General features: G+C 39.6%; 1 protein-coding gene across 2 annotated transcripts in view; it reads left to right on the top strand.

The window, feature by feature from the left end:
- The first annotated feature begins 2966 nt into the window (after positions 1 to 2966).
- Positions 2967 to 25749, top strand: part of qsox2 (quiescin Q6 sulfhydryl oxidase 2) — a 37812-nt gene continuing 15029 nt past the window's right edge. Inside the window, exon 1 of one of the 2 annotated variants that reach the window (XM_064297562.1) lies at positions 2967 to 3416. In XM_064297562.1, coding sequence (XP_064153632.1) covers positions 3119 to 3416 — 298 coding nt within the window. In that variant the 5' untranslated portion in view covers positions 2967 to 3118. The remainder of the gene's footprint in view (positions 3417 to 25749) is intronic. The other variant, XM_064297561.1, reaches the window with a different exon arrangement.

Consider the following 25749-nt stretch of genomic DNA (forward strand, 5'->3'; position numbering starts at 1 on the left):
CAGATTCCCAAAATGTAATTTTTAAAGTTCATGTTTCTGTCTTCAAAAAAATAAAACATGTCCAGTACCTTCTTTGTCCCCAGGAAATGTATTTTTCAATGAAATTAGTTTAAACCTGATTTAAGACATTTAAATGAGTTATGTCTACTTTATCCTATAAGCATTTCTGGGGAATTTTGTGCATTTTGACAGTGTGTGTGTGTGTGTGTGTGTGTCTGTGTGACTTGTGCTTAGCCAACATGTTTTCCTAAAAAACATTAGAACTAGATTTTGTTGGTCAAAGGTTTTGAGGTACAAAAAGCACTCGTTTGATACTGCTGAGGAGCACAGATTTTCATTCAGCATGATGTTAACGTGTGTGCCGTGAGACTGTATGCAGAAGACGTGCACGTGCATAATAAGGCATAGGGCACGCCATTCCCAGCAAAAGCCACAATTTCTGAATTTGTCTCACAGTAATACAATCATACATCAATATATTATCTATTGTCAATCTTGGCAAAAGTAGTAGATAATCTTAATTTTAATTACATTATACATTGTTCACCCATGTTCATTTAGGAGGCAGGATTATTTCTTACGTATTTTTAATTTGGGACCAAATAACATGGGACCAAATTGCAACTCTTCACTTTACAAATTTAAAGTGAATCGCACCTTATCGTTAGCTGTTCAATTTACAATCTGCTAGTGAGTGTATGAGAGTTGAGTTTTGTGTGTGAGTGATTGTCAGAGTGAGTCAAGTAAAATCACAGTGTGATCGGACAGTAATGTTAATCTTTGCTCTTTGGGTTAGCATTTTAGTTGTACATATTTTACAGTATAACGTTATGATGGTCAATTTGAGAATATATCAACAGGTCAGGTAAAAGTCATATCTCATAAAAAACACGTTTTCAATGTACAAAACTGCCAAGTTACTCACACATACAAGACATACACCGTCTATAACTCATTCATTCAGACTGCCAAAATCCAGGCCTGCCATTAAAAGTATTGATATCAAAATGACGCCAAGTTACGGTACTACAAACAATATAGGCTATCTTGCCTCACCGAAATTAAATAAGATGTATTCCAAAGCAATGCTACCCAATATTTCCTCAATTCCTTCTTATCTGCAGGTAGGAATCCTCTTCGCTGTTTTGCTAAGCTAGAACCGGAAAACTTGATAGTGGAGAATAGGAGCAGACGCATATGTCCCAGCAGGCTTTGCATATGAGAAAATAAGAACATTGTGAGAGAAATTAGGAGAAGTGATGAAATTGCATAGTTGAAACAATATGTTTTTAGCAGAATGGGCATGTAGGTGAAGGTTGACATGATCACAGACTATAGTGCGAAGTAAATGAAGTGACCATGAGCGAGCTTAGTTTCCTTATTGAATGGTATATATAACTGTCTGTATAAAGCATTAGTCGGCAAAGTGGAGGGATAAGTAACGTGTGGAATGTTTTGCACTGATGTGCTTTTCTCATGTTCAGTACTAGTAGTTATAATTATGAGTGAGTCATGATTTTAAATGTAATGTTTTAATGGGGAGTTGCAGAACGTACATACGTAGTAATTGTTTGTATGTGGCTAGATAGAGAACAAGCCAATATGAATGTAGAAACGTGGCATTTGCTGATAAGAAGGTTTTGTACGGTAGCCAAGTGAAGAAATATAGTTAGTAGAAATGGCACAGTGGTGAACTGGTGTAACTTTTTAATAAAAGGAATACATTTGCCGTCATGACATGCATATGGGAGGCTGTGAGTGATTTTTGGTAAAGCAAATATAAGCGTAAGAAAACGTTAGTGTAGAAGAGGAAATTATCTGCCTGAGGGCGAGGCGGGATTCAGTGAACGGCGGGTAGATATGGTGCAAAAGCAATAATTAAGAAGTAGTAGACAATTATTAGTGAGGGTAAAAGCAGGTCAAAGAAACGTGTTCCTAGCTGGGCTTGATTGAACTTACGACCCCATGTTCCCAAGACTGTAACCTTGCCCACTAGGCCACAGGCAGACTAGCTGTTTAAACTGGAAATGTTTCAGAGAAAAAAGGTATGGGTATTTTGCGTGTGTATGCGAGTTTTTGATTAGGTCGTGTAGGTGAATATTTGGCTGGTGTCGGTAAAATGTCCAATGGGGAGACATGTTGTTAGTGGGATAGGCGGCAGGAAAAATAAGAATGAGAAGAGGAAGAAGAAGAAGAAGAAGAAGAAGAAGAAGAAGAAGAAGAAGAAGGAGAAAACGCAAAATCCCCTTAGTTTGGGGCTTTATTGTGTGGACATGTGAAGTTGTTTATGAAATCTGTCTGTTGAAATGGGGTCAGAATGTACAGAATTTAATGTTTTTAAGGGCTGAGTGTCTGTTGCTGTTGTAGTTATTTCTGTGGGGAACCCCGAAAAGTGCCAAACTCTCGGTGCTGTATAAGTATGGGGCTTGCCTGCCATCCCAACATGCCTGCTATCCCAATTTGAAAATCTTCAGGGAAGTCTAGTCGCGGTTGCAGCCGTGCGAGTAGTAGAGCTACAAGGAGAAGGAGCAAAAATCTAAGTGTATCTTCGTAAATTATCACAAAAAAAAATCTCTGTTTGAAGTTACAAATAGGCGTGAGGTCTCCTGTATGTTTAACCTTGGGGTTAAGGCAAAGATTAGGTTAATAAACACCTTTTTATGTTACGGTTTTGCTAGTATATCCAAAAAATTACGAGACGACCCAATGCGAGCCGACGAGAACGCGCATCAGACACACAACACTCTGTGTGACGCAGGACCTAAGGCACCGCCCCCGGGTGAAATACCAAGTTTTCAGGGAGTCCCGTCCAGGGAGGCACCGCCCCCCGAGTGAAATAGCAAGTTTTCAGGGAGTCCCGTCCATGCTTCTTAAGGATACATGTTGAACTCTAACACTGATTCTGGATCAGTTATTTTTTGGCAGGTGACATTGAAGAAATAGGATTGCAGACTGATATAGGACAAGTGTAACCGATTATAGATCAGTCGCTTGGCGTTCACGCTGGGGATTGGCCGTTGCTAGGGTCCAGTTTAATATGACGTTGTTTTGCGCAGGCGTGTTATGGCCGAGCTGGCTGGCTGTGTAGAAAATAGCGTTAAAGCTGACGCGCTGTACAATGTGCCCACATATTCACGTAGACATGGCGAACTGTGCTTTAGGCTTCCGTTTAGCTCTGCGCTTGTCGACCGTTTTATGGTCTATAAAAAGCATTCTCGTTCTGTTACTTTTCAGCCGTACTCAGGCCACTCGGCTGTACTCCAGCGAGGACCCCTTGACAATACTGACCAGCCACACACTGAAAGAAACCTTGCACAACTCTTCGTCTGCCTGGCTGGTCCAGTTTTATTCGTCGTGGTGTGGTCACTGTATTCAGTACTCGCCGACATGGAAAGCGCTGGCCGGGGATGTGAAAGGTAAGGAAGGCAGAGATTTCGGAGGCCGAACAGCTGTTACGTCTAGGGGTCCCTCTGGTTATTCACAAGCTGGCGACACAGCATATGGCTGGCTGGTCAACGTTACCGTACCTCGGCTACAAAAGCGTTGAAACGATCCATAATGTTGACTTGCTGTTTACTGTTACTGTAGCTAGCTATATTAACGAGCTACAGTTCTCATAATATAAGGTAATTTAGCTAGGTCACTAAAAGCCTCTGCGCTTGTAGATCAACTGCGCAGGTTACTCGTCATTTTGTGGAATATGTGGCGGTGATAGCATATCTGTAGGAATGAAGTTCAGTCCTGTGTATATTGCATTCTTTTTGGTGCCAACCTGGCTTGCTAGCTGCTAAAATAACTAATCAAAACTAGCTAATTATATTAGGGATAGCGACTACGTCGCTTGTGAGCCAATCTAAAATATGTGGCTTTAAAAGTAGTGGCTTGCTATCTTTGATACAGCCCTGCTAAATAATTGAAACATTAACGCTGTGATACAGAGAGCCATATTGTTGGTAATGCTAGCAGTACCAATTAAGCAGTTGAGGCCACATACCGATTATGTAGATTGCGCTGGTTAGAGCCTTTTTGGTGGACATAAAATGAACGTTTCATTTAATTACTCGCTGCTACTTTTTTCGCATGTTGACATCCTTAGCTACGTTTACACGTCTAACTGTAATTACCAGGACATTGGACACATATTTGCCAGCCTTCGGAGTGAAATCTCCTTAAAGCTTATATTCATTGCAAACGTATGGTTCATGTTTTTGTTCCCCCAGATTCATATAACCGTCCTTGATCATGGTTCTGGGCTGATAAAGCAGCAACTCCTGGCTCAGGTGTGAATCAGATGACTGAACTGTGTACAGTGAAGGGCATATCACCTGTCTTTAACCGCTGATATCAGCTTTTATAATGCAGATTACTGCCAACAACGTCTCATTAAAAACAGTTTCGCTTTCTGGGAAGCAGGAAGTGATTTGTTGCTAGGATGTCCCAGTGTAGTCTCTTCATTCTGCAGATCTGTTAATTGTTCTAATTTAGTGTATTTGGGTCATTATGAAACTGACCATCAATGGTATTGTATTTTATATATTGGGTGTACCATAGCTGTACTCAGCAAGCACTCTGTGTTTGGGGGGAAAACCCTGTTCATGAGGGCAAGTAGCACACTGAGGGTAAATCAAGCGGCCAAAACCAGACTTCGTTTTTGAAGCTCATTTCCTGGTTTTGTTGATCCTGGTTGCTCACTAGCGCCACTGCGGTTGGCTCCAGTATAGGTGTTTTCATATCCGGTTTCCATGTAAGTCTACGGTACAAATGCGGTCAAAATACATAAGTAAATAATTTTTTCTCACAAGAACAAATAGTCACAATATGTGTATTTTATTCGTCTTATGACTGTCCATGGGTCGATTTCATGATTTATTGTGTCATTTGGGCACTGTTATAATATTTGTTGTGGACCAATGAGGTACAGTTTGCGTCACTTCCTGATTACTTCAGAGGACTAAGCTACAGTAGGGCCTACAGTCTATGGTCACTGGGGGTGGGAGGTGGTGCCTCTTGGCCTCTACCAAGCCATTTGGCTAGCTAACTAACCCTAACCGGCAAATATTCAATCTGTCAAACATGTTTGACGGCTTGTCAGTCGTGTACATTCCGTAAATGTCTACCTGGGCCATGCTTCACGCATGTGACAAAGCTACTATAATCCCGATTTTCGGATAAACACTACAAAATTTTCAGTTTCACGAAGCGAATTAAAAGTCTTAAGGTTTATTTGCTGGATAACATAGGCTACAACACACAATGAAATCACACACTCAGAATTTAACGAAATTAACCATCTTTGTAAGACTGGCATTTAGAAAGGAAAATGTTTTTAGCATTTAAGAGACCGACAAGGGCATTTAAGACAGTGGTTCTCAGAATCGGTCCTGGGGGCTCCTTGCGTATATTGGCTTTTCTCCATTGGTTTTGATGATCTAAGAGAAAAAAAAAAAAATAGCCTAATAATAATTAGACATTCAATGTACATTATTTTTGTCTTCATGCACCAGGTGGAAAACTTGCTGTACAAAGTGCGTTGTCATATTTACACGCCTGCAGATCAGTTATTAAAATACTTGGTAGATTTGTTGATCACCGCTGACAGTGTTAATTTTTATTCGGTAAAAAGTGACTTGCGAACTATTGGTCAGCTACCGTCACCCAGCAAGTGAACACCACAAACAGCGATGGAGTAGCAGTTACTGGCTCATTAACTGACTGTGGCGAAAAACCTACGACGATAACTTGCTCGGTTAACAGCAGGTCTACCAGACAGTTATATGAAAATTAGCTTAGTCAAATCACCAGTAGCCTACACATCTCTGATTGATTGACCATCAGTGTAGTCGATGTTCTTCCCCTGTGGTTCATATTGCTAATGCGTGAGCTAACCATGGATAGCCTACCTAGCTCACTGGCAATCTGATATGCTAGCTAAGCATATTCGTTTTGCTGAGAAACATAAATTGAAGATAACTGAACATAATTGTATTATTAATGTCATACATATAACGTGATTACATGACACAGTACAGTCACGGATGGAAATTAAACTCCGTAAACATTTGATAATATATTTTAAAACATAACGGCAGACAGTCAGCTAGCCTCAAGTTCGTTCTGCAATCGTTCGTTCAGGTTGATGGGCTTTTCCTCACCGGACTGTAAATCACATTGTAAAAATCACAGAACCGCTTAACTCTATGGTTTTGGCTCCAAATCGACACCATGGCCGCATCTGCCATTGAGCTTCAAAACGTGTTTTAGAGACCCACGGAGAGTCAATGGGTGACGTCACAGTAGCTTTGTCCATATTTTTTACAGTCTCTGGGGTAAATGCTGGAGTTTATCCTGATCAGGTTCATTATATATCATTTTCACGCCTACCCGGGCTTTTGTGTGCACCCCAGACAGTTTTTAGGTTGCTTGCTTCAATATTTAGATATTTGTACCCGTGTGAGCAACACCCCCACCCCCCTCGTCCAATAGAACCCCATTCAACATCAAACTCCACGTTAGACTCATTCAATCAAACCAATCAATCAAACTTTATTTATATAGCACCTTTCAGACAAATCAAATTGCAATTCAAAGTGCTTTACAAGCGACTGACAAAACATAAAATGTTAAAATGGATTTAGAGACTAATGCACACCCAGTTGAATAAGACAACAATAAAAGGTGGGTAACTAAGATAATAAAAACATACATAATAAAATATAATACAAACAATAAAAATAACAAGAAATAAAATTACGAAATATTACACAAAGTAAATTTTATGAAACTGAAATGTTAATAAAATAAAATAAAATGCATGATCAACAGTATTGTGTTGCTAAAACAAAATAGAATAAAATAAATAATAATTATGATAATAAATAAAATAAGTGTAAATACTAAGACCAGAAAATTATAAAACACATAAAAGCCAGACTGAATAGATGAGTTTTTAGTTTACGTTTAAAAATATCAGTATTTTCAGCTTCTCTCACATCCACTGGAAGGCTGTTCCAGCGGCTTGGAGTGTAATGGCTGAAGGCAGCAGCACCCAATGTTCTTGTTCTGCTTTGTGGAACAGCTAAAAGAGAGGAACCTGAGGATCTGAGGGGCCTTCTTGGTTCATAAACCAAAAGCATTTCTGAGAGGTAGTCTGGTGCAAGGCCGTGTAGTGCCTTCTAAACTAATAAAATAATTTTAAAATCAATACGAAAACTAACAGGTAACCAGTGTAAAGACTTTAAAATAGGCGTAATGTGTGCTCTCCTTTTGGTCTTAGTCAGCACTCGTGCAGCAGAATTTTAAATTAATTGTAGCTGATTTATTGTATCCTTCGGTAGACCGGAAAGGAGAGCGTTACAGTAGTCTAGCCTGCTAGTTATAAAAGCATGCATCAGTCTCTCTGTGTTGCTCAGAGAGAGAAATGACCTCACTTTGGAGATGTTCTTCAAGTGATAAAATGCTGTTTTTGTGACACCCCGCACATGAGCCTTGAAGTGAAAATCAGTCAAAAATCACTCCTAGATTTCTTACTTCTTGGCTTGGGTTAAGTCCTAGTGCAGGTTTCCGCCAGTGTATTGCAAGCCCGACGGCCCGCCGGGCCTAAGTTGACCCCCCGTCGGGCCTAAGCATCGGGGAATTATAATTTTAAAAAAATGTATTTTAAAGATGTTTTTCAAACTACAGTTACAGTGCGGCTGCTTGGTTGGAAAGCTCACCAGGGACATCTATTGGTTAAAACGTGAACGCACTAGGAAAACAGCAGGTCTGAGATCAGTGTTCTTTACCCTCATTGTGCGTAGTGACGTTCAACACTTGACGCTTCCAACTGTCACAAGCTTACGTTACCTAGCAAGCCACCATTTCTTATTTAGTAGGCTAACTAACCTCGTTACAAACTGCGTTATCACTTCATCTCGTCGGTAAGTACATTCTTTTTATATTAACTTAAGCAGTGTGTAGGTAACGTTAAACTAGTAGCATGAATGTAACGTTCGATACATTGTAACATTACATGATTTATTAATCGCCATCGAAATAATGACTTCACTTGTTTATTAATAACGTTAGCTTGATGTCATTTGTGTGCACGACAACGTTGTCATAAAATTTTTCCCGACCGTGAAAATTGCCTGACTTGTTTACATTTTGGACAGATGTGGCTACTGAGTAAATCTGTCGTTGTTTCCGCTAGCTAGCTGGATAGCTAGGAAGAGAAGCTTTTATAAAAGTCTAAGAGAAGCTCTTCCAGCTAGCTAGCGAGTGATCTGTCTCGCAGGCTATCTATTTATTTCTCTTGCTAGTTAGCTAGCGATCTATGAATCTTGCTAGAGAGAGAGATTTTTTAAAATATTAATTATTGTGCTCACTTTCACCTAATCTTCACACGCCATTACACAAGCTAAGATACAGAAAAACCACACACATACACACAAGTTTGTATTCTGTTCATATGTTCATTGTTTGTTGTACTCATCAGGGTTCGTACGGTCATGAAAAACCTGGAGAAGTCATTGAAATTTAAAATGCAATTTCCAGGCCCTGGAAAAGTTATGGAAAATAATATTTTTTGAAAAGTTTTGGAAAAGTAACGGAAACACAGCTAAAGTTGCATCAAACATAATTACTAATTAATCCAATCGTAAAAATAGTATGTATAGTAATAAAACGTAAATTGTCACGTAACCTTCGCGGTATTTTGGTGGTGTGAGAAGTTAATTCAGTCTGGCTCAGTCTGTTTACTGGCACGCCCAACAGGCACGCTTCTGCTAATGTAGCAGTTGGTAAACGTAGGCCCTACTGTGCCGACAATATGCCAGGGAAGTGCAGCTTCAATAATATCTCAGGGCTCGAAATTAACTTTTTTACTTCGTAGCACTGGTGCTCCCAACTCCTAAAAAGTTAGGAGCACCCACCAAAATGTAAGGAGCACCAACAATATGTGCAATCGATTTTTTATTGATAAACGACAATATAACAGTACGGTTTACAAGTAACAGTTAAACTGTCACGCATAAAATGTGACTCTTCAAGGAATTGCGTGTTATGCATTCAAACGACAAAGAGCTTCTCGTCACATTAATACCGCTAATTAAATCAACCGCCAGTAAACTGCATCGGAGAAATGAGCTGTTTCAAACGGGTCGCTACACAAAACACTAAGTTAACGTTTAAAAAAATGCCGTAAGCGTGCGCTTCAACTTTTCAGCTTTCGATAACGCTAATAAATTGAACATAAACTTTTTTCTTTAGGTAACATTAGTTAACGCGTTAGCTCTTTGTGTCGCGTGACAGTGGAGTGCAGCGAAAGGGAGTGATTGAAGGCTAATATTAACCAATTTAAAATCAGCATTAAAGGTAAGAATGTCAAGCTCACGATTGGTTAGAAGGGTTACCGTCAGCTCCCAAGGCACATACTGAGTGTACTAACTAGCGAATGTAGCCTACAGAGAAAGACGTTCGACTGGAAAAACTGACAAAAATGTTAAACTATTCGAATTAAAATATGAGAGAATGTATCTAAGTGTGTCTGTCTGGTGTTTATTTGTTTTAGAGAGGCACCATATGTTTCAGATGCAGACCTAATTTTACTTAGTGTTACAATAAATAATTTTAAATTGTCCCGCTGAGATAAAGTCATTTGTTTTGGTCATGGATATTCAGTTAAAGGTTGTGGAGAAGTCATGGAAAAGTCATTGAAAATCATTGGTGAAAAAGTGTATGAACCCTGACTCATGTTTTTGCAATATGTATATATATATACACGTGTATGTATGTATGTGTGTGTGTATATATATATATATATATATATATATATATATATAAATAAGCCAGTAAAGCTTATTTGAATTTGAATATTCGGACAGAGAGATCTGACCAATCGGCGCAATGTAACGGTGCAACGTAACCCCGGAAGTGAATAGGGGGGATGAAATTTGTTGTGACGGTGACCGTAGAAATCTGTTAACACAGCGGCAAAATTAGGCTATATCTAGAAATACCATCTTTGGGGAAAAAACGCTACGGTTGAGGGTCAGGCACTCTTCACGGTAAGAAGACATTTCAGGATTTTTTCGATATTGCTTGTGTCGAAAGTGCTGCGACGGAAACAACGATAGATTTACTCAGTAGCCACATCTGTCCAAAATGTAAACAAGTCAGGCAGTTTTCACGGTCGAGAAAAAATGTATGACAACGTGGTCATTTAGCTAACTTAGCTAGCTAGCCAAACAGTCAGTAACACAGATACTTCCTTTGTGATATTTAGGGGTAATGTCAAAAAGGAAAGGTACTGTAAAAGCCAAAAAACCTTAGACAGTTTTTTAAATGTTTAAATGTGCCCAGCATTCCAAGGCTTGTTGTAAGAATCAGTAGCCAATCAGGACTTTTTTCAAGCTTTTTGTAGAATGCAAAAACTTTGATATTATTTATTTTAATTTAGTTTAATTTAATTTAAAGTTACAATCTCAAAGATTTCTGTTTCGTTCTCTTTGGCGGTACCAATGGCGAGAAGCGGTAATTGCAGGTGTGTTTTTGGACCTCACTTCCCATAGATCCATCCGGATCCAACCAGTGTCGCCTGTGTGACGTCAGTCAGTTGGCACCTGGGCCACGCCAACTATAACACTTACTATTTACTAAATAAAAAATGGTTGTTATAAAAGTAACGTTAGGTACATACTAATTCATTGTCTAACATTAGGCTAACTTAACCTGTCTTTACACTGCCGAGCCGGGTTACAATGCTGTAGCAGGCCTGAGTAGAATTAGTGATGATCAATTTCCACAACGTTCTTTATCCACCTTTTGCCCGGTATGAACATCTTTACACTGCAGAGAAGAATTTGCAGGATTTGCTGTGGCTCGTGCAATTATGTATCTCGTGCATGGTAAACAGTCTTTTTCGTGAATGATTGTTGTCATATTTTTGAAACAACTGCCTTGCAAAATGTTACCCCTGGTGTTTCTGGTTCTGCTATCTAAACTGTTCAAGAATAAAGCTGAGCTGGGTGTTAAATTAGCAATCAGAACAAGAAGAATAAAACAAAAACAAAGGAGATTTCATCAAAAAAGGGCATCAAGGCTGAAGAAACATATGAGGAAGCGTAATGAAATAATAACAACGATACTGCTGTATTCTGCCCTACAAAGCCTAACTACAGTAACTACGCAAAGGGTGAAACTGAGAAAAATGGCTTTAAAGTATTTTAACTGGCCAGCCAAATGTGTTATAGGTATATCAGTGATATTGCACTAATTGTACATGTATTCATGAGATAATTTTATGCCCAAAAACCATGACAGCTGATTTGACCTTTGACCCCAAAAATGTAGTTACTGCACTCTGCCTTTGCATTGCCTTAAATGGTTCTAAGAGCAATGCAAAAGCAAAGTCCAGTAACTACAATGTTCTCAGCTTTTATATTGTGTTTTCAGTGAACAAAAACTATTTTGACACTGATTTTGTTATAATTGTACTAATTGTAATTCTACTTATGGATTTGTGCATGTTTAATTAAGTCTGGACAAATTGAGAATTTTAGACGTCATATTTTAGTCTTAATATCATTTCATTTCACTTTTTTACTTATTCACCTATCTAGATAATTACTTTCCTATCAATTAAACTTTGCATCATCATCTTCAATTTCACCATTGTTGTAACCGCCACCACTGTTGTTGCCTTGATGACAATCACATTAATAATTTTCATTATCCTTGTCTTTACTATTTAACACAATGAATAAATACAAGGCTACACTGATTCACAGTAAAATTTGTTTATTATATTACATGTTTTAAACAGCGGTGACTTGTGAGCTGAAAATTGGTGGGGCGCAAAACTTTCCTTTAAACTAATCATTGATCTCAAACTGTTTTAATTAATTTTCAGTGATTAACAAGCATGCAAACGATCTGACTAATCAATTGGAAAGTGACACAGCGTCTTCGCGTTTTAATCACTAAGCAGTGGCAGAAACTTCCTGATTTTCCTTAAGTATCAATACAATTAATCCACAAAATAGGCTACTCAATACTATCATATATAGCCAGCTCTCCCCAAATAGGCAGTTTTAGCGAGTAGCCTAGGCCTTATAGCCTACATTTATTTTCATTTGCAGTATGAAATTGTGCACATTTTTAATCAACATTATTTGCGGATACATGCACTTCTTTCTCCGCACTCATATTCATGGCAAATATCCACAATGCGTAGGCTAGACTGTAAACAATCTTGAAGTGCATGACATGGCATCGGCGATGATGTGAAGTTACAGATGATAATGTACAGCTTTCAGGGAGCAGGTAAACTAAGGCTAGCTAACTAAACATCGCCTGTCAGTCAGCATATGTAGCGAGGCTGACCGGTGTTTTATAATGTGATTGCTAGTTTCTCAACGCTTAATGTCATCGTTACTTAGCCTACCTGGGTATTTTATTTTCAACACCAGTTCCACTATCCTCTTTCCCCTGGATAGTGCCATCTTAAACAGCTTTGTTGTGTGAGGTAAGATGGGTGAAATCGGCTGGTGGTAGAATCCCAAACAGTCGCGTGAGGTAACTTAGATGGGTAGAGCGCGAAATCGGCCGGTAGAATCCCAAAGCAGACCGCAGTAACTTACTGCGGTCTGCCATGGTTTTGAGTCGGGTTTTGTAGTTACTGCAATTTTTATACAGTTTTTTCTCTAAAATAAAGCAAAATTGAACTCTGAAACTTTGTCACAAGATAAAACAGATATCAAGAAGTTCAATTTTAGTTATAACTCAATTTCGCCAAAAATGTAGTTACTGCGGTTAGCCTTTGGACGGCAGTATTCTTTTATTTAGTTTTCTCCGGATTGACATCTTTACACCTGCCCCACCTATACCCCAGTTTTTTTCCGATCAATATATTGATGAACTTGGCAATGTAAATAACGGTAACGTTAAGGCCAGTTCAGATCAATGATTCGCAACGAGACTAAACGGTTTTAAAATGTTGCAGAGAAAATTGCAGCGGTGTGAACTGGTTAGTTGCAGAGCGTCTGAAGCCGTTGCCTGGGGTGTCAAAAGACCCACCTTGTCAAATCGCCAAGTGCAGTTTTAGAACGTTTACAATCAGTGTCTTGGAATTTTGCAAGTTGCATCCAGTTTCGTTGCGAATCATTGATCTGAACTGGCCTTTAGTTAGCTACATTGCAACGTTGCAACAAGGTAGCATTGCATTTGAGAGACGGTTTGTGAGGTCGGTACCGGTCGGTAGCGTTAGCTAGCGTTTTTTCTAATTGTTAGCCGACATTAGATTGTGTTAATTACATTAGCTAGCTAGCTAACACAACGTTACCTGATATGAAAGATGGATATTGTGTGCAATGTTGTCTAAACTAATGTTGCCTTTCTTGATATGGTCCGGTAGCTAGTGTTAGCTGTGAAAATAGGTATGTAATTTAGTAACGCTACATTGTCATCAAATGTAATATGAAATCTACATCAACAAATAATATGACCTCTCATGTTACACAAAAATTTTTTAGGGTTCCATAACGCCCCCCCCCCTTCTCTGTTATTGTAACGCTAGCAGACACCGTAAAAAACAGTACGCCGCTCACACACAAGTGAGTTGAAGAGCGAGCCTGTTGCGTTAGCTCCGCCTACCCTCTCTGGCGGACCAACCACTGATGGGTGATGGAAAACGCGTCACTAACTAGCCTACACGCCATTTGTGATTTTTTCCTGGGAATGTTGCCACAGACACCCAGTTCTTTAATCATAAATAATAATGTAAATTAATATAATAATATAATAGGCTCAATCACCATTGTGTTACCTAATTTGGCGATAGATAGTGACTTAACAGACATTTTAGGCGTAATGACATTTTAATGAAAATCTTCGAGATTATTACTTTAATTTATTTTGTTGTTGTTGAAAACACAGCATTCCAAGACTACATTGTTGTCAGATTCTTTGAAAGACTATGCTATGCTGTAAATAGTTGTTGATTATTTTAAATGTGTGTTGAATAAATGACTTTATTTATTTATTTTATTACAACATTCACATTACAATGTAGGGCCCTATGGAATCTGTGTTATAGCTTTTTAAAATTCTAAATTCCGCAATTCCGTCCGTGATTCTGTTATCACAGAAACTATAGGGCCCTACCTTAATGCTGCCATCAGTCTGTCGCTGGCCCGCGCCGGGCCCCCGTCAAAAAAGGCACTTGGCCGCCAGCCCGCTCCGGGCCATCGGCCCCCGTCAAAAGCTACTTGCCACCGGGCATAACAACTTTTCTGGGGGATACCCTGCTAGTGTATTTAGAACCTAAGATTGATCCTTGTGGTACCCCACAGGTAACCTCATAATGTTTGGAGGAGTGGTTATCTATAAATACAAAACATTTTCTTCTGCAAAGATATGAGGTAAACCAATTAAAAACAATTCCAGACAGACCAACATGCTCCCTTAATCTATCTAAAAGAATCTGGTGGTCCACAGTATCAAAGGCAGAGCTCAGGTCAAGTAGCGCCAGAACTGAAGGCTTTTTGCTATCCAGATTTGTTCTGATATCGTTCATTACTTTTAGCAGGGCTGTCTCTGTGCTGTGATGTGTCCTAAAACCTGATTGGAACATTTCTAATTTAGTGTTTGAGTTTAAAAATGTACTTCGCTGATTAAAAACTGGTTTCTCTAAAATTTTGCTTAAAAATGGGAGATTTGAAATGAGTCTAAAATTGCCGCGTGTTTCAATGTCCAAGTTCGCTTTATTTAAAAGAGGTTTTACTAAAACAGTTTTAAAATCAGTGGGGAAGACACCAAGCTGTAAGGAGTGATTCACTATGGCAAGGCTGTCTTTGGATACACAATTAAAAATAGTTTAAAAAGGGAGGTTGGAATTGGGTCAAGGGAACATGTGGAGGACTTCAGTTCTGTTACTATTTTCCTGAGAGTTTCAGCATCGACCAGGTCAAAACATTCCAACTTGACATTACTCTGTACTAGGGCTGCAACTAACGACTATTTTTATAGTCGAATAATCTATCAATTATTGAAACGAATATTCGACTTCGGATTATGAATCGCACAGTTACTCAATGGCTCTTATTTAGCTATCAGCTTTTAAATTTAGCTTGAGGTTGTTTTAGGCATGTGCTAACTAACAATAAAGAAAATATAGATGAATACTTCATATAAAAATACGTCTTTTAATGAACTCTCCTGCTGATACAAAAGATAAATAATATCTAATCAATTTTTTCTGTCAAAATTTAAAACCAAGGATAAGCAAAGTAGCAGCAATAAAATATAACAAAACTACAGCAATTTTCCCTTAATCAAATAAATCAAACAATCCATCTAAATTTAAAAGAAATAAACAAGAGGGCAAGTGTTTTTGTTCTTGATTCTAGAATCCTGTGTAGACATCGAAATACACATTGAAATGTGTTCTAAATAAATGTTGCCCCTCTATATGTCCAGTTTCACGACAAATGGAGATGTGAGTTATTAGGGCTGTCACTTTTTTCCAAAAATTAAGTTCGAACGAGATACCAAACAAACCCATAAATCGTTAGAATTAATTTGAATGCAAACCACATTGGGCACGCACGCATAGACAGGAGTTGTAAATGGTAAATGGACTGCATTTATATAGCGCTTTTATCCAAAGCGCTTTACAATTGATGCCTCTCATTCACCAGAGCAGTTAGGGGTTAGGTGTCTTGCTCAAGGACACTTCGACATGCCCAAGGCAGGGTTTGAACCGGCAACCTTCCGACTGCCAGACAATCGGTCTTACCTCCTGAGCTATGTCGCCCCGTCGTTGTAGAATTCTTTGCGATTTAGAAAGTATCAAATTTTCCGGTGTTCTCTAAACTTGTGCACTCGGCAACAACACATTCTCCAGCTGTAAACGTCGCCATGACAACGGTGCAATAGCGTTTAAGATTGTAAAGGTAGGGCACATTTGGAATGTGAACACGATCGTTGTAAATAATAGGTTATTATTTGCTACTCCGTATGTTCAACGCCATTAACAATTAATTGATCAAGAGAAAATGTATTTCAAAATAGAAAACATTACAGCTAGTAACATGAAGTAACATGGCCTTTAACATTAACATTAGCTAGCTAGCTAACTAGAGTGAGAGCACCTGTTATCGACCACCCAAGGGGGAAGGGATGTGTATCGACCACCTTAACCGCTAGTGTATTTACTTCGTATTTATCAGAGAGACCTGGACATCGTTACCTATTAAAATGTAAGTCCTGTAAAAATACACATAATAAACTGTCTAAATGTAAAAAACTAACTTCATGCATATACATTTAGTTATATTAATGCAGTCCATATTAATACAGCCTTATTCACTATGTCAACTTTAAGACAAGCAACGCGCTCTGAATTATCTCATCGCAACCCATTAATTCCAGTGTCGCAGACGTTGCTTCAAAATTTCAAACTGCTTTCCGAACAAGTATTTTGCGTCCTGCGACTTGGGTTACAACAGTGAATATGTATGGTTTCTTAGATGTGCTGATAGTGACCACCCTTTCGCATATTAACCTCAAATTCGCAAGACAGGACACTTAGGCTATATGCTATCAAATTTATGTCACATTCCATTCATTTACATGGGGTGATCGGTACACGTCCCCTTAGCAACCAAAAGCTAGCGCTGGTCCACCTCTGACTTTTTTGCCGGCACAGAACAAAATCGCGAAAGTACTGACAAAATAACCACTGGAGGGTAACATGGACATTTTTTCCTACATAACTAGGTACAGGTTGTTACTGATATATTGCTTATTTGATATAGAGTTGCAAATCAGTTTACATTTTCCTGTCTGTCGAACGAAGGTGGTCGATAATAGGTGCTCTCACTCTACCTGGCGGCCACAAAGTTTTAGTTGGTCTTGGTTGGTCATGATAATCCCGCCCCCAGCCCCTGACGTAAGCGGTTCTTGGTTCTAGACCAGCCAAGTGTTGGTGTTTGGAACCAGTTTTCCTGGCCGAGAGCCGGTTCTTTTGCTGTCGAAAAGTGAAGAACTGGTTCATGATTAGGCACCGGCTTCGAACCAGCCCTTGAAATGCCTTGGTGGAAAAGGGATATTTGTGCCAGACATGGCTGGATGTAATCAGACACCCCAACATAACAGCCAAAGAAGTTTGCATTGAGTTTATTTATTATTGAGTTGTCCAAGTGTAATCCCATGATCAAAAACAAAGTCTTCCTCAGACATTTTCGGTTTCGCTAGCTAGTAGTAATACAACACTATTTCTGCGACCAACCTAATGTTGTTGTCTGCAGGTACGCCCACATCAGAAGTTGCGCAATGATATGCATCCTCGAGTTCGACACTAAACTGCCTGGGTCTACTTCCTGCATTTGTAAAGGAAAGCAACAAAACAGCGTAAAATATTAACATAATGAAATAATCGAAAAATGAAGGGCGACACATTCATTAGAAGGACAATATCAGTCATGAGAAGCAGGGACGTGTGTTTACAATGAGTCTAACGTGGAGTTTGATGTTGAATAGGCTTCTCTTGGATGGGGGGGGGGGGTTTGCTTACACGGGTGTCAAATATCTAAATATTGAAGCAAGCAACCTAAAAACTGTCTGGGGTGCACACAAAAGCCCGAGTAGGTGTGAAAATGACCCCAGAAGTGTTATAAAGTGAAATTCCCCTTTAATCTCTTTCATTTTGTTTAGTCAATTTGAAACACTCAGATGTGTGGGTGTACGTGGCTCCGTGCGGTGACAATGGCTCTGACATCCCACCCCACCCTACTCTACGCTGGACCTGCCATGCAGCCATTGCAAACACATAGTATAGATACACAATACAGGGACATACACATTTACACATACATGCACACGGGGACTCTCTCACACACACACAGACATATATACAACTTAGACACGCACTATGCATTTCTGCAGTGCCATTAGTTGAGCAGTTCCAGTGTAATTTATTTATGTATTTATTTATTTATTGATACAGCTGACTGATTCAGTTTTGATCTTATTTGTAAGTAGCCAGCCTGCTTACCATCTTATGTGCTATTATCTAATACATTAGTGTGAGCTGTGTGCCTGGTACCATGAATAAACCTCAGCAGATGCTGAAAACGGTTCTGCACTCAGCGCACGCAGTGCTAGGACTGAGTACATAACAACCATGCAATCCTTAGAGACTGAGTGCATATTCTTCCCGGTTGGCTGGAAGCTGAAGTCCCTACCCATAAATCCCTCTTTTGCCAAGTGAACGACGTCTGCAACCTTTAAACAAGTCTGTGCTTTGGCGCTTGTGTTCGGCCTAAGGCGTCGTTCATACCACATTAACCCATACTGCAGTGATGCGTCCACATGATGAAACTGCACTATGTGGGCCAGATGCAGTGGCCAGGGCTTTCTATGGTTAGACCACTGAATTCCTATCAGAACCGAACGGTCCGCTGGGACTAACCCCTTCAGTCAGTTTCAGCCAGCTTCAGCCATCAGCAGAAAGGGGCTGGTTTATCCCCTGTATGTGAGCTGCACCTACCCTATGTGTTTTAGTTCTTTCTATTGTATTGCTTAAACTCATTCAGACAATTCAAGTTGGTTTGTCTTTGAATTCTTTCTTCTCTCTAGTTTTATTGTCCACGTATATATTTTGACCAATTGGCGGCCTATTGATTCACCGCAGTGTTTAATTTCAGAAGGTTTTTTTAACCACATTTTATGTAAGCCTGTTTTCAATATAGCACAATAAGCTGTTGTGAATGTGAATATGGTTTTTTATTCTTGCTAGCATGCATAGCTATTTCTGACATAATGTGGTTTAAGAGGGTAAATAATCCCTCAAAACATGAAAATTAAATAAATAAATAAAAAAACAAGCTGGTTGTTGAAATTCTGGGATTGCAGTAGTTGAAACGAAAACCAGCATACACAGGGCGTCCCCAGGACTGCGTTTGAGAACTAGTGTCCTACCGTGTGACACAAGGGGAGAACTCTGACATGTTTTTAAAGACTGGTGCTCCCTCAGCAGGGCCCCTGTGGTCATGGCTCTGTGCTCTGGGGTTTGCTAACCTTGTGTTCCTGCCAGAGCTCCTGCATGCGCGAAACCTCCTCACTCCTCAGAGGAGCAGCTAAAACTGTCAGACCAGAGCTGTCGTTCTTTATCTCTCCAATCTCACGCTCTACCAGTTTGTCACACTCACTCTCCATCTGTTGTACACTCTCTCTGCCATGATCATTCACTCTTCAACCCCCTTTCTTTTTCTCTGTCAGCCCACACTTTCCCTCTGTACCGACTTGCACTGACTAAATATAGACATCTAGCAGAAAACCACAATAAAATACTACGCAGTGAAATAATCACACAATCTAGTGTGACATATTATTATTATTATTAGTATTATTATAATCTTATAATATAATATAATCTTGAACCTTGCAAAAGGTGTCTTTGTCCCAAACATTATGGAGGGCCCTGTATTTAGGCTAGAAGGCACACTGATTATGTAAAGCTAACCAATATCCATCCTCGATGTTAAGATGTGCTCCGACAGCAGTCACTCTCTGTAGCTTCGGCTAGCTTAGCTGGAAGGATCGGTCAGCAGCTGAGATGGAGATTGAGTGGTCGGGTAGGCTACTACTCCCATTGTCTTATGCCTCATCTGAAATTCAGTACAACTGTAATAAATGTAATGAATTACAAAGTAGCTTTCTGGTGAGCTAGCTCAGACAGCAAGCCAACTAGGTCGCTAATGCTGACGAAGGTAAATAATATATCTCCTGTAGTACAAAGTTACCATTCAAAGAAAGTTTTAATCAGGTTTCAGTGGATATCCCTTAGAAAATAAAAGGAAAATGGAAATGTAAGCAGAAATGTACAGTGCCAAGAAATAGGCCTAATCAAATGAAATTTTATTTAATCTTTGCTTTTTCTCTCCTTCCCTCTTTCATTCTCTCTCTCTCTATCTGTCCTGTTTTTTCCCCCTCTGTCCCTCATTCATGTATTTAATCAAATTGTATTTAGTCTTTTCTTTTCCTCTCCTTCCCTCTTTCATTCCCTCCCTGTCTATCTGTCCTGTTTTTTCCCCTCTGTCTCTCATTCATGTATTAACAGCAAGCTGCCAGGGCCTGCATGTTAGCAGCCAGTGGAGCCTGAAATGGGCATCTCGTAAAAGCACTAAACTCCTGAGGCGCGAGCTGTTCAGCCTGCTACAATGTGCATGAACGTGCCGTTCACAGCTACAGGTTGCAGCGTTTGGCAGAAATGCCCAGTCATCCCTCCCTCCCTAAAGCAGAGAGACAGCAGAAGGCAAAAGGGGGGGGCGGGGAGGCTGGGGAGGATTGTCTGGGGTTGCCCCCTTTGTCTGTGCTCTGTAGGCACAAGCAGTGTCAGCCAGCGAGCTCGTGGGGGACCGCCTGCCAGCTGTTCAGCTGCTCAATGGGGGTCAGTGGCGGCATTGTCCTTCCCTGACCCCAGCAAGCATTCCCTCACACTGCCTCAGGGTGCATTGTGGGCCAGCCTTTTCCTTCCCTGAAAAGCCACCAATCTGTTGCTTTTGTGATTGGTGTGTGTTTGTGTGTCTTGGTGTGTCTGTGTGTGATGTCCTCTTCATTTAGGGACTAGCGATATAACAAATCTGCTCATATTAGCCTATGTGTAAATTTCATATTTATACTGTAACTATTTGGTTCTTCAGTTCAGTTTGAAGTATTGGTACCAATATTATTCGGTTACTTTACCATGTAGTCTAACACTTGTTTTCTGTTTCTTTGGAATCATATCAGTAGTGCAAGAAATGATGTAGCCAAATTAAAATACAACTAGTTGTCATGACACAACCGGTGAAGTTGTAAGAAACTCCTCAGATATACCAAATGGTGCATCTAGGCCACCAACAGCATGAAACCAAAACTTTGAAGTCACGTTGAAGTCACCAACTGTAAGAAACCCAAAAATCAGACAGCGGAAGCGTCCTTTCCTCTGTGATAACAGTTATGCAGAGACGGAGGAAACTTTTGTCTGCCAGTAGTGTGGCTCTATAGGAATCGCTGTCTAGCTTGGCAGATGCAGACATGTCTTTGTCTTGTGTAGCCTGCATAAATACAGTTGTGTATCCTGCTACGACACTAGTGTATAGGTGAGTGACTACAGGGTGCAGATATTCTAAGTTCTATGTGAAGGACCTTAAAACTGCTAGATATGCGGTGGTAAGATTCAAAGAGGAATGTCAGGTTAAAATGAATGCTGTTTATTGCTCAGTGTGTTTAGTAATAATGACACTATACAATGGTGCTAAATGTGAGTGGTGAAATGGCTATACACATGTGATGCGTAGAAGACCATGTTGACAAGTTTCCCCAAGCCATTGCACTTCTCTCCTTATATACAAAAAGATTAAAGCAAAACACCAAGTCATCAAGTAAAATCATAATCCTGACAAAACAGTATAGATATCACACCAGGTTAACTCTTGTATCTGGCTGGGTGCTGACCCATAGGTATCTAGATCTTTAGTCAGCACCCCACCAACTTGTTCCCCATGACAACACTGTTTTTCGACAATACAACACATCATTACACTGTATTATGGAGGTCCTAAAGTTCACATAATGCTGATCCAATCGGATGTTTGCAAATGAGAAATGTCTCTTAATCACAATTGCTGACTCCCTGTCAGCACGTAAACGGTCTGTTTTACTTTGAGGGTCTGATAAGAAGCAGACTTCTGTGAACTGCCTGACAAAAGCCGCGTTTCCACCGAAATTACCCGGAACTTTCAGTCCCAGGAACTACTTTACCAGGAACTAAAAGGTTCCTTAAGCCAATGGTTGTCTGCGTTTCCACCGGGGTCTAAAGTACCGCGAAGATTAGGCAAATTAGCCCACTGACGTTGTCGTCGGTCCATCTGTCATATGATTTCTTCTGTAACCCCATACTACCACCGAAGTAGCCTACATTATTTTCTAATAACCGGGACAGCCCGGAGGGGTTTATTCCACTTATATACAACGGGTTACCAACAATGACTATATATGGTTACTTTTGTATTTATTGATTTTCATATATCCTCTCAAACACATTCATTAACAGCAGAAAACATGCACACGTTGTAAACAATTAGCTGTTTTATTACTTTCTCGTCGTCAATTCCATATAGGCTAATCGCAAAATGACAAGAATAGAACGAAAACTCGGACTTGCGTGAAAATGTAAATTAGTAGTGGTACAGCCACCGTTTGCTTTCCTTCGAAGTTACTGCTAGCCGAGCAGCGAAGTGTGCCCTCCAGATGCGAACCATGCACCATAAATGAGTCCATAGTCTTCCTGGTCTTTTCATGGAATTGAAAAATGGCAGTAAAATTGAGTAAAATTACGGCAGTCTGAAAAAGCTAAAGGGAAGATTACTAGAATTAACCTGTTATTTTACCCGGACAAAAAGTGCGGAAGGTGATTTCCAGTTTGCTTGTACTGTATCACCAATGTTAATTATGCAGAACTACCGCATACCTCACATAACTGTATCAAACGTTTTGAGTCAATTACGACGGGCTAACAAAGAAAATCCGGAAGAAAATATTCAGCAACCGAATGAATCCGTTTGAATGTTTTGGTAGCCTACGTAATATGCTGTCCCAGCACGAATGCTTAGCATTTTATAAAACGAATACAAAAGCAAGAAAAGAACAGAAGAGCACACGTTATAATTCCAAGACGTTGATAGGCTATAAACAAAAGTAGGCTACTGCGCCGCATAACATACAAGTTTGATTTGAAGTTATTATGAAAATAAATTGGTTTGCCGCTGCATATTTTCAAACATGGCGGGTAATGGCGGAAAATAAATACAACACAAACGCTACGAGTACTCGACCAATCAGAAATGTTCAGCGCTGCAAGCTCCACCCAAAAGGTTCCTGTACTTTCGGAAAGTACTACCCCCCGAGCAGGAACGTTTTGGGGGGTAAAACAAAGCCCCCAGAACTAAATTTAGACCCTAGTTCCTGCGGTGGAAACGCACTGAGTTCCTCAAAAGGTTCCTAGTTCCGGGGTATAGTTCCTGCGGTGGAAACGCGGCTAAAGTCATGCTGAATATTTCAGAAACAAACCTGATATACAATGTAAATAATAACTATGATCTACCATTGGACATTAATGAGGTGCTCAAATTCAACAAAGAAAAACAGAAATTAACATTTCACTTATAAAGGGTTTGTGCACCTTAGGTAGGACCACAAACGCAGTGAAAGGCCACGGTCATCATGCTGAAGGGCCTGATTGAAGAGGATGATCACTGCACAATATCTGCTTTGTGAATCTTTAAGCCTACAGCACGCTGAGCTGTTTACCTGTTTCCTATAGCCTGGGAGTGCAATAAGCATATAGCACAGTTAGCAGCTAACTCCTTATCTTACCAATTCACTTTAACAGGAGAGAAATTACATGTACTTTGGGAGGCTGTCTGTGTGTGAAAAAATGCTAAATGTTTGGGAGAAATTCATTTGAAGAACAAAATGTGTCTTTATTGGTTTACAAATTCTTTGCAGTTAAAAAGATATCTTTTAAAAGTCATAAAAGAAAAAAACTAAAATGTCATCAAAAATTACATCACAACAAAGAAAAAGGAAACCCATTCTTTAAATGAATAAACATCAAATACATGTTCCAGAAACAAAACCACAATAACTGTAAATATGTATTCTTTAAAATACAAACATTCTTTGTTAAAAACAATACATGTGCCAGGTTAAATTTACTAGTGAGACGGGTGTCATTTGTCAAACGTAAGGAACATCATTGAAGATTCTGCGTTGCCCGTAGGTATGAATGAGTCAGTGCGTTTACATGCACAGTTGAAATCGATCTATATTAACAGCTCGATTTGGCCAAAGATGAGATTTAATTGGATTATTGTCATTGTCCCAATATACAGAAAGAATCGATTTATTGACCGAGGTGTGTCTGACGAAGGCTTCTTACAAAATTAGAGGAAGCAGGATTTATAACAACTTTCGCCATTCCGCGTTTTTCACAGGTTTGCCATTCCGCGTTTTACTTCCATCCGTGTATTTTAGGATCTCATAAAAAACACATTTTCAACGTACAAAAATGCCAAGTTACTCACACATACAAAACATACACCGTCTATAACTCATTCATTCAGACTGCCAAAATCCAGGCCTGCCATTAAAAGTATTGATATCAAAAGCTTACGGTACTACAAACAATGTAGGCTATCTTGCCTCACCAAAATTAAATAAGATGTATTCCAAACAATGCTACCCAATATTTCCTCAATTCTTTCAAGTCACTTGGCCCTGTGTGTATAAGCATGCAGTACATGGACAGGCCAAACATATGTGTGGATGGCTTTCTCACAGTCAAGATTGATGAATAGGCGTCTGTATGTCCAATTTGTATTGGTATGTAGCCTATGTATTTCGCTGCCCAGCCTTTCTGTTGCGTGAATGATTGTATGTTTCTTGGTATAAATGTCTGTTCGTAAATGTGAATGTAACATGCTGCGAGGGAAGTTGGCGTCATTTTGATATCATATTTGATATTTAATGGCAGGCCTGGATTTTGGCAGTCTGAATGAATGAGTTATAGACGGTGTGTATGTCTTGTATGTGTGAGTAACTTGGCATTTTTGTACGTTGAAAACGTGTTTTTTATGAGATATCATTTCTTTTTTCAAAGCGTTTTATTATGAGAGTGAGAAATGCGAAGTGACCCTGTAAGAAACGGTTGTGGATTATGGCTATCCTCGTGTGAATTTGTACAGTGTGATGAGCGTGTACCGTTTAGCAGTTTTGGTTTGCCATATATGTTAAAACAGTGGCTGTGACAAAGGGTGGCGTAAGTGTAAACGCATCAGAAACACAGGTGAAATATGGCCAGTGTATGTACTCACGGATTTGACGGCCATCCAATGAGCCTTGATTGACAAAAGAATCAACAAGCCTGTAGAATTAGAATGCCCTAGGTTGCAACTTGTGTACCCTTCTGTCCTGCTCCGTTGTCTGTTCTTTCGTGGAGATGCACTTTTAGTGTTTATAAGGTTTATAAGGCATTTTGATAGGCTTTCTGCAGGTAGGAATCCTCTTCGCTGTTTTGCTAAGCTAGAACCGGAAAACTTGATAGTGGAGAATAGGAGCAGACACAGGCCTATGTCCCAGCAGGCTTTGCATATGAGAAAATAACAACAGTGTGAGAGAAATTAGGAGAAGTGATAAAATTGTGCAGTTGAAACAATATGTTTTTAGCAGAATGGGCATGTAGGTGAAGGTTGACATGCTCACAGACTATAGTGCGAAGTAAATTAAATTACCATGAGCGAGCTTAGTTTCCTTATCGAACGGTAGGCTATATATAACCGTCTGTATAAAGCATTAGTCGGTAAAGTGGAGGGATAAGTAACGTGTGGAATGTTTTGCACTGATGTGCTTTTCTCATGTTCAGTAGTAGTAGTTATAATTATGAGTGAGTCATGATTTTAAATGTAATGTTTTAATGGGAAGTTGCAGAACGTACATACGTAGTAATTGTTTGTATGTGGCTAGATAGAGAACAGGGCGAGGTACCATGAATGTAGAAACGTGGCGTTTGCTGATAAGGTTGTGTACGGTAGCCAAGTGAAGAAATATAGTTAGTAGAAATGGCACAGTGGTGAACTGGTGTAACTTTTTAATAAAAGGAATACATTTGCTGTCATGACATGCATATGGGTGGCCGTGAGTGATTTTTGGTAAAGCAAATGTAAGCGC

The sequence above is a fragment of the Anguilla rostrata genome, chromosome 10, assembly GCF_018555375.3.
Source record: "Anguilla rostrata isolate EN2019 chromosome 10, ASM1855537v3, whole genome shotgun sequence".
Taxonomy (NCBI): Eukaryota; Metazoa; Chordata; class Actinopteri; order Anguilliformes; family Anguillidae; genus Anguilla; species Anguilla rostrata.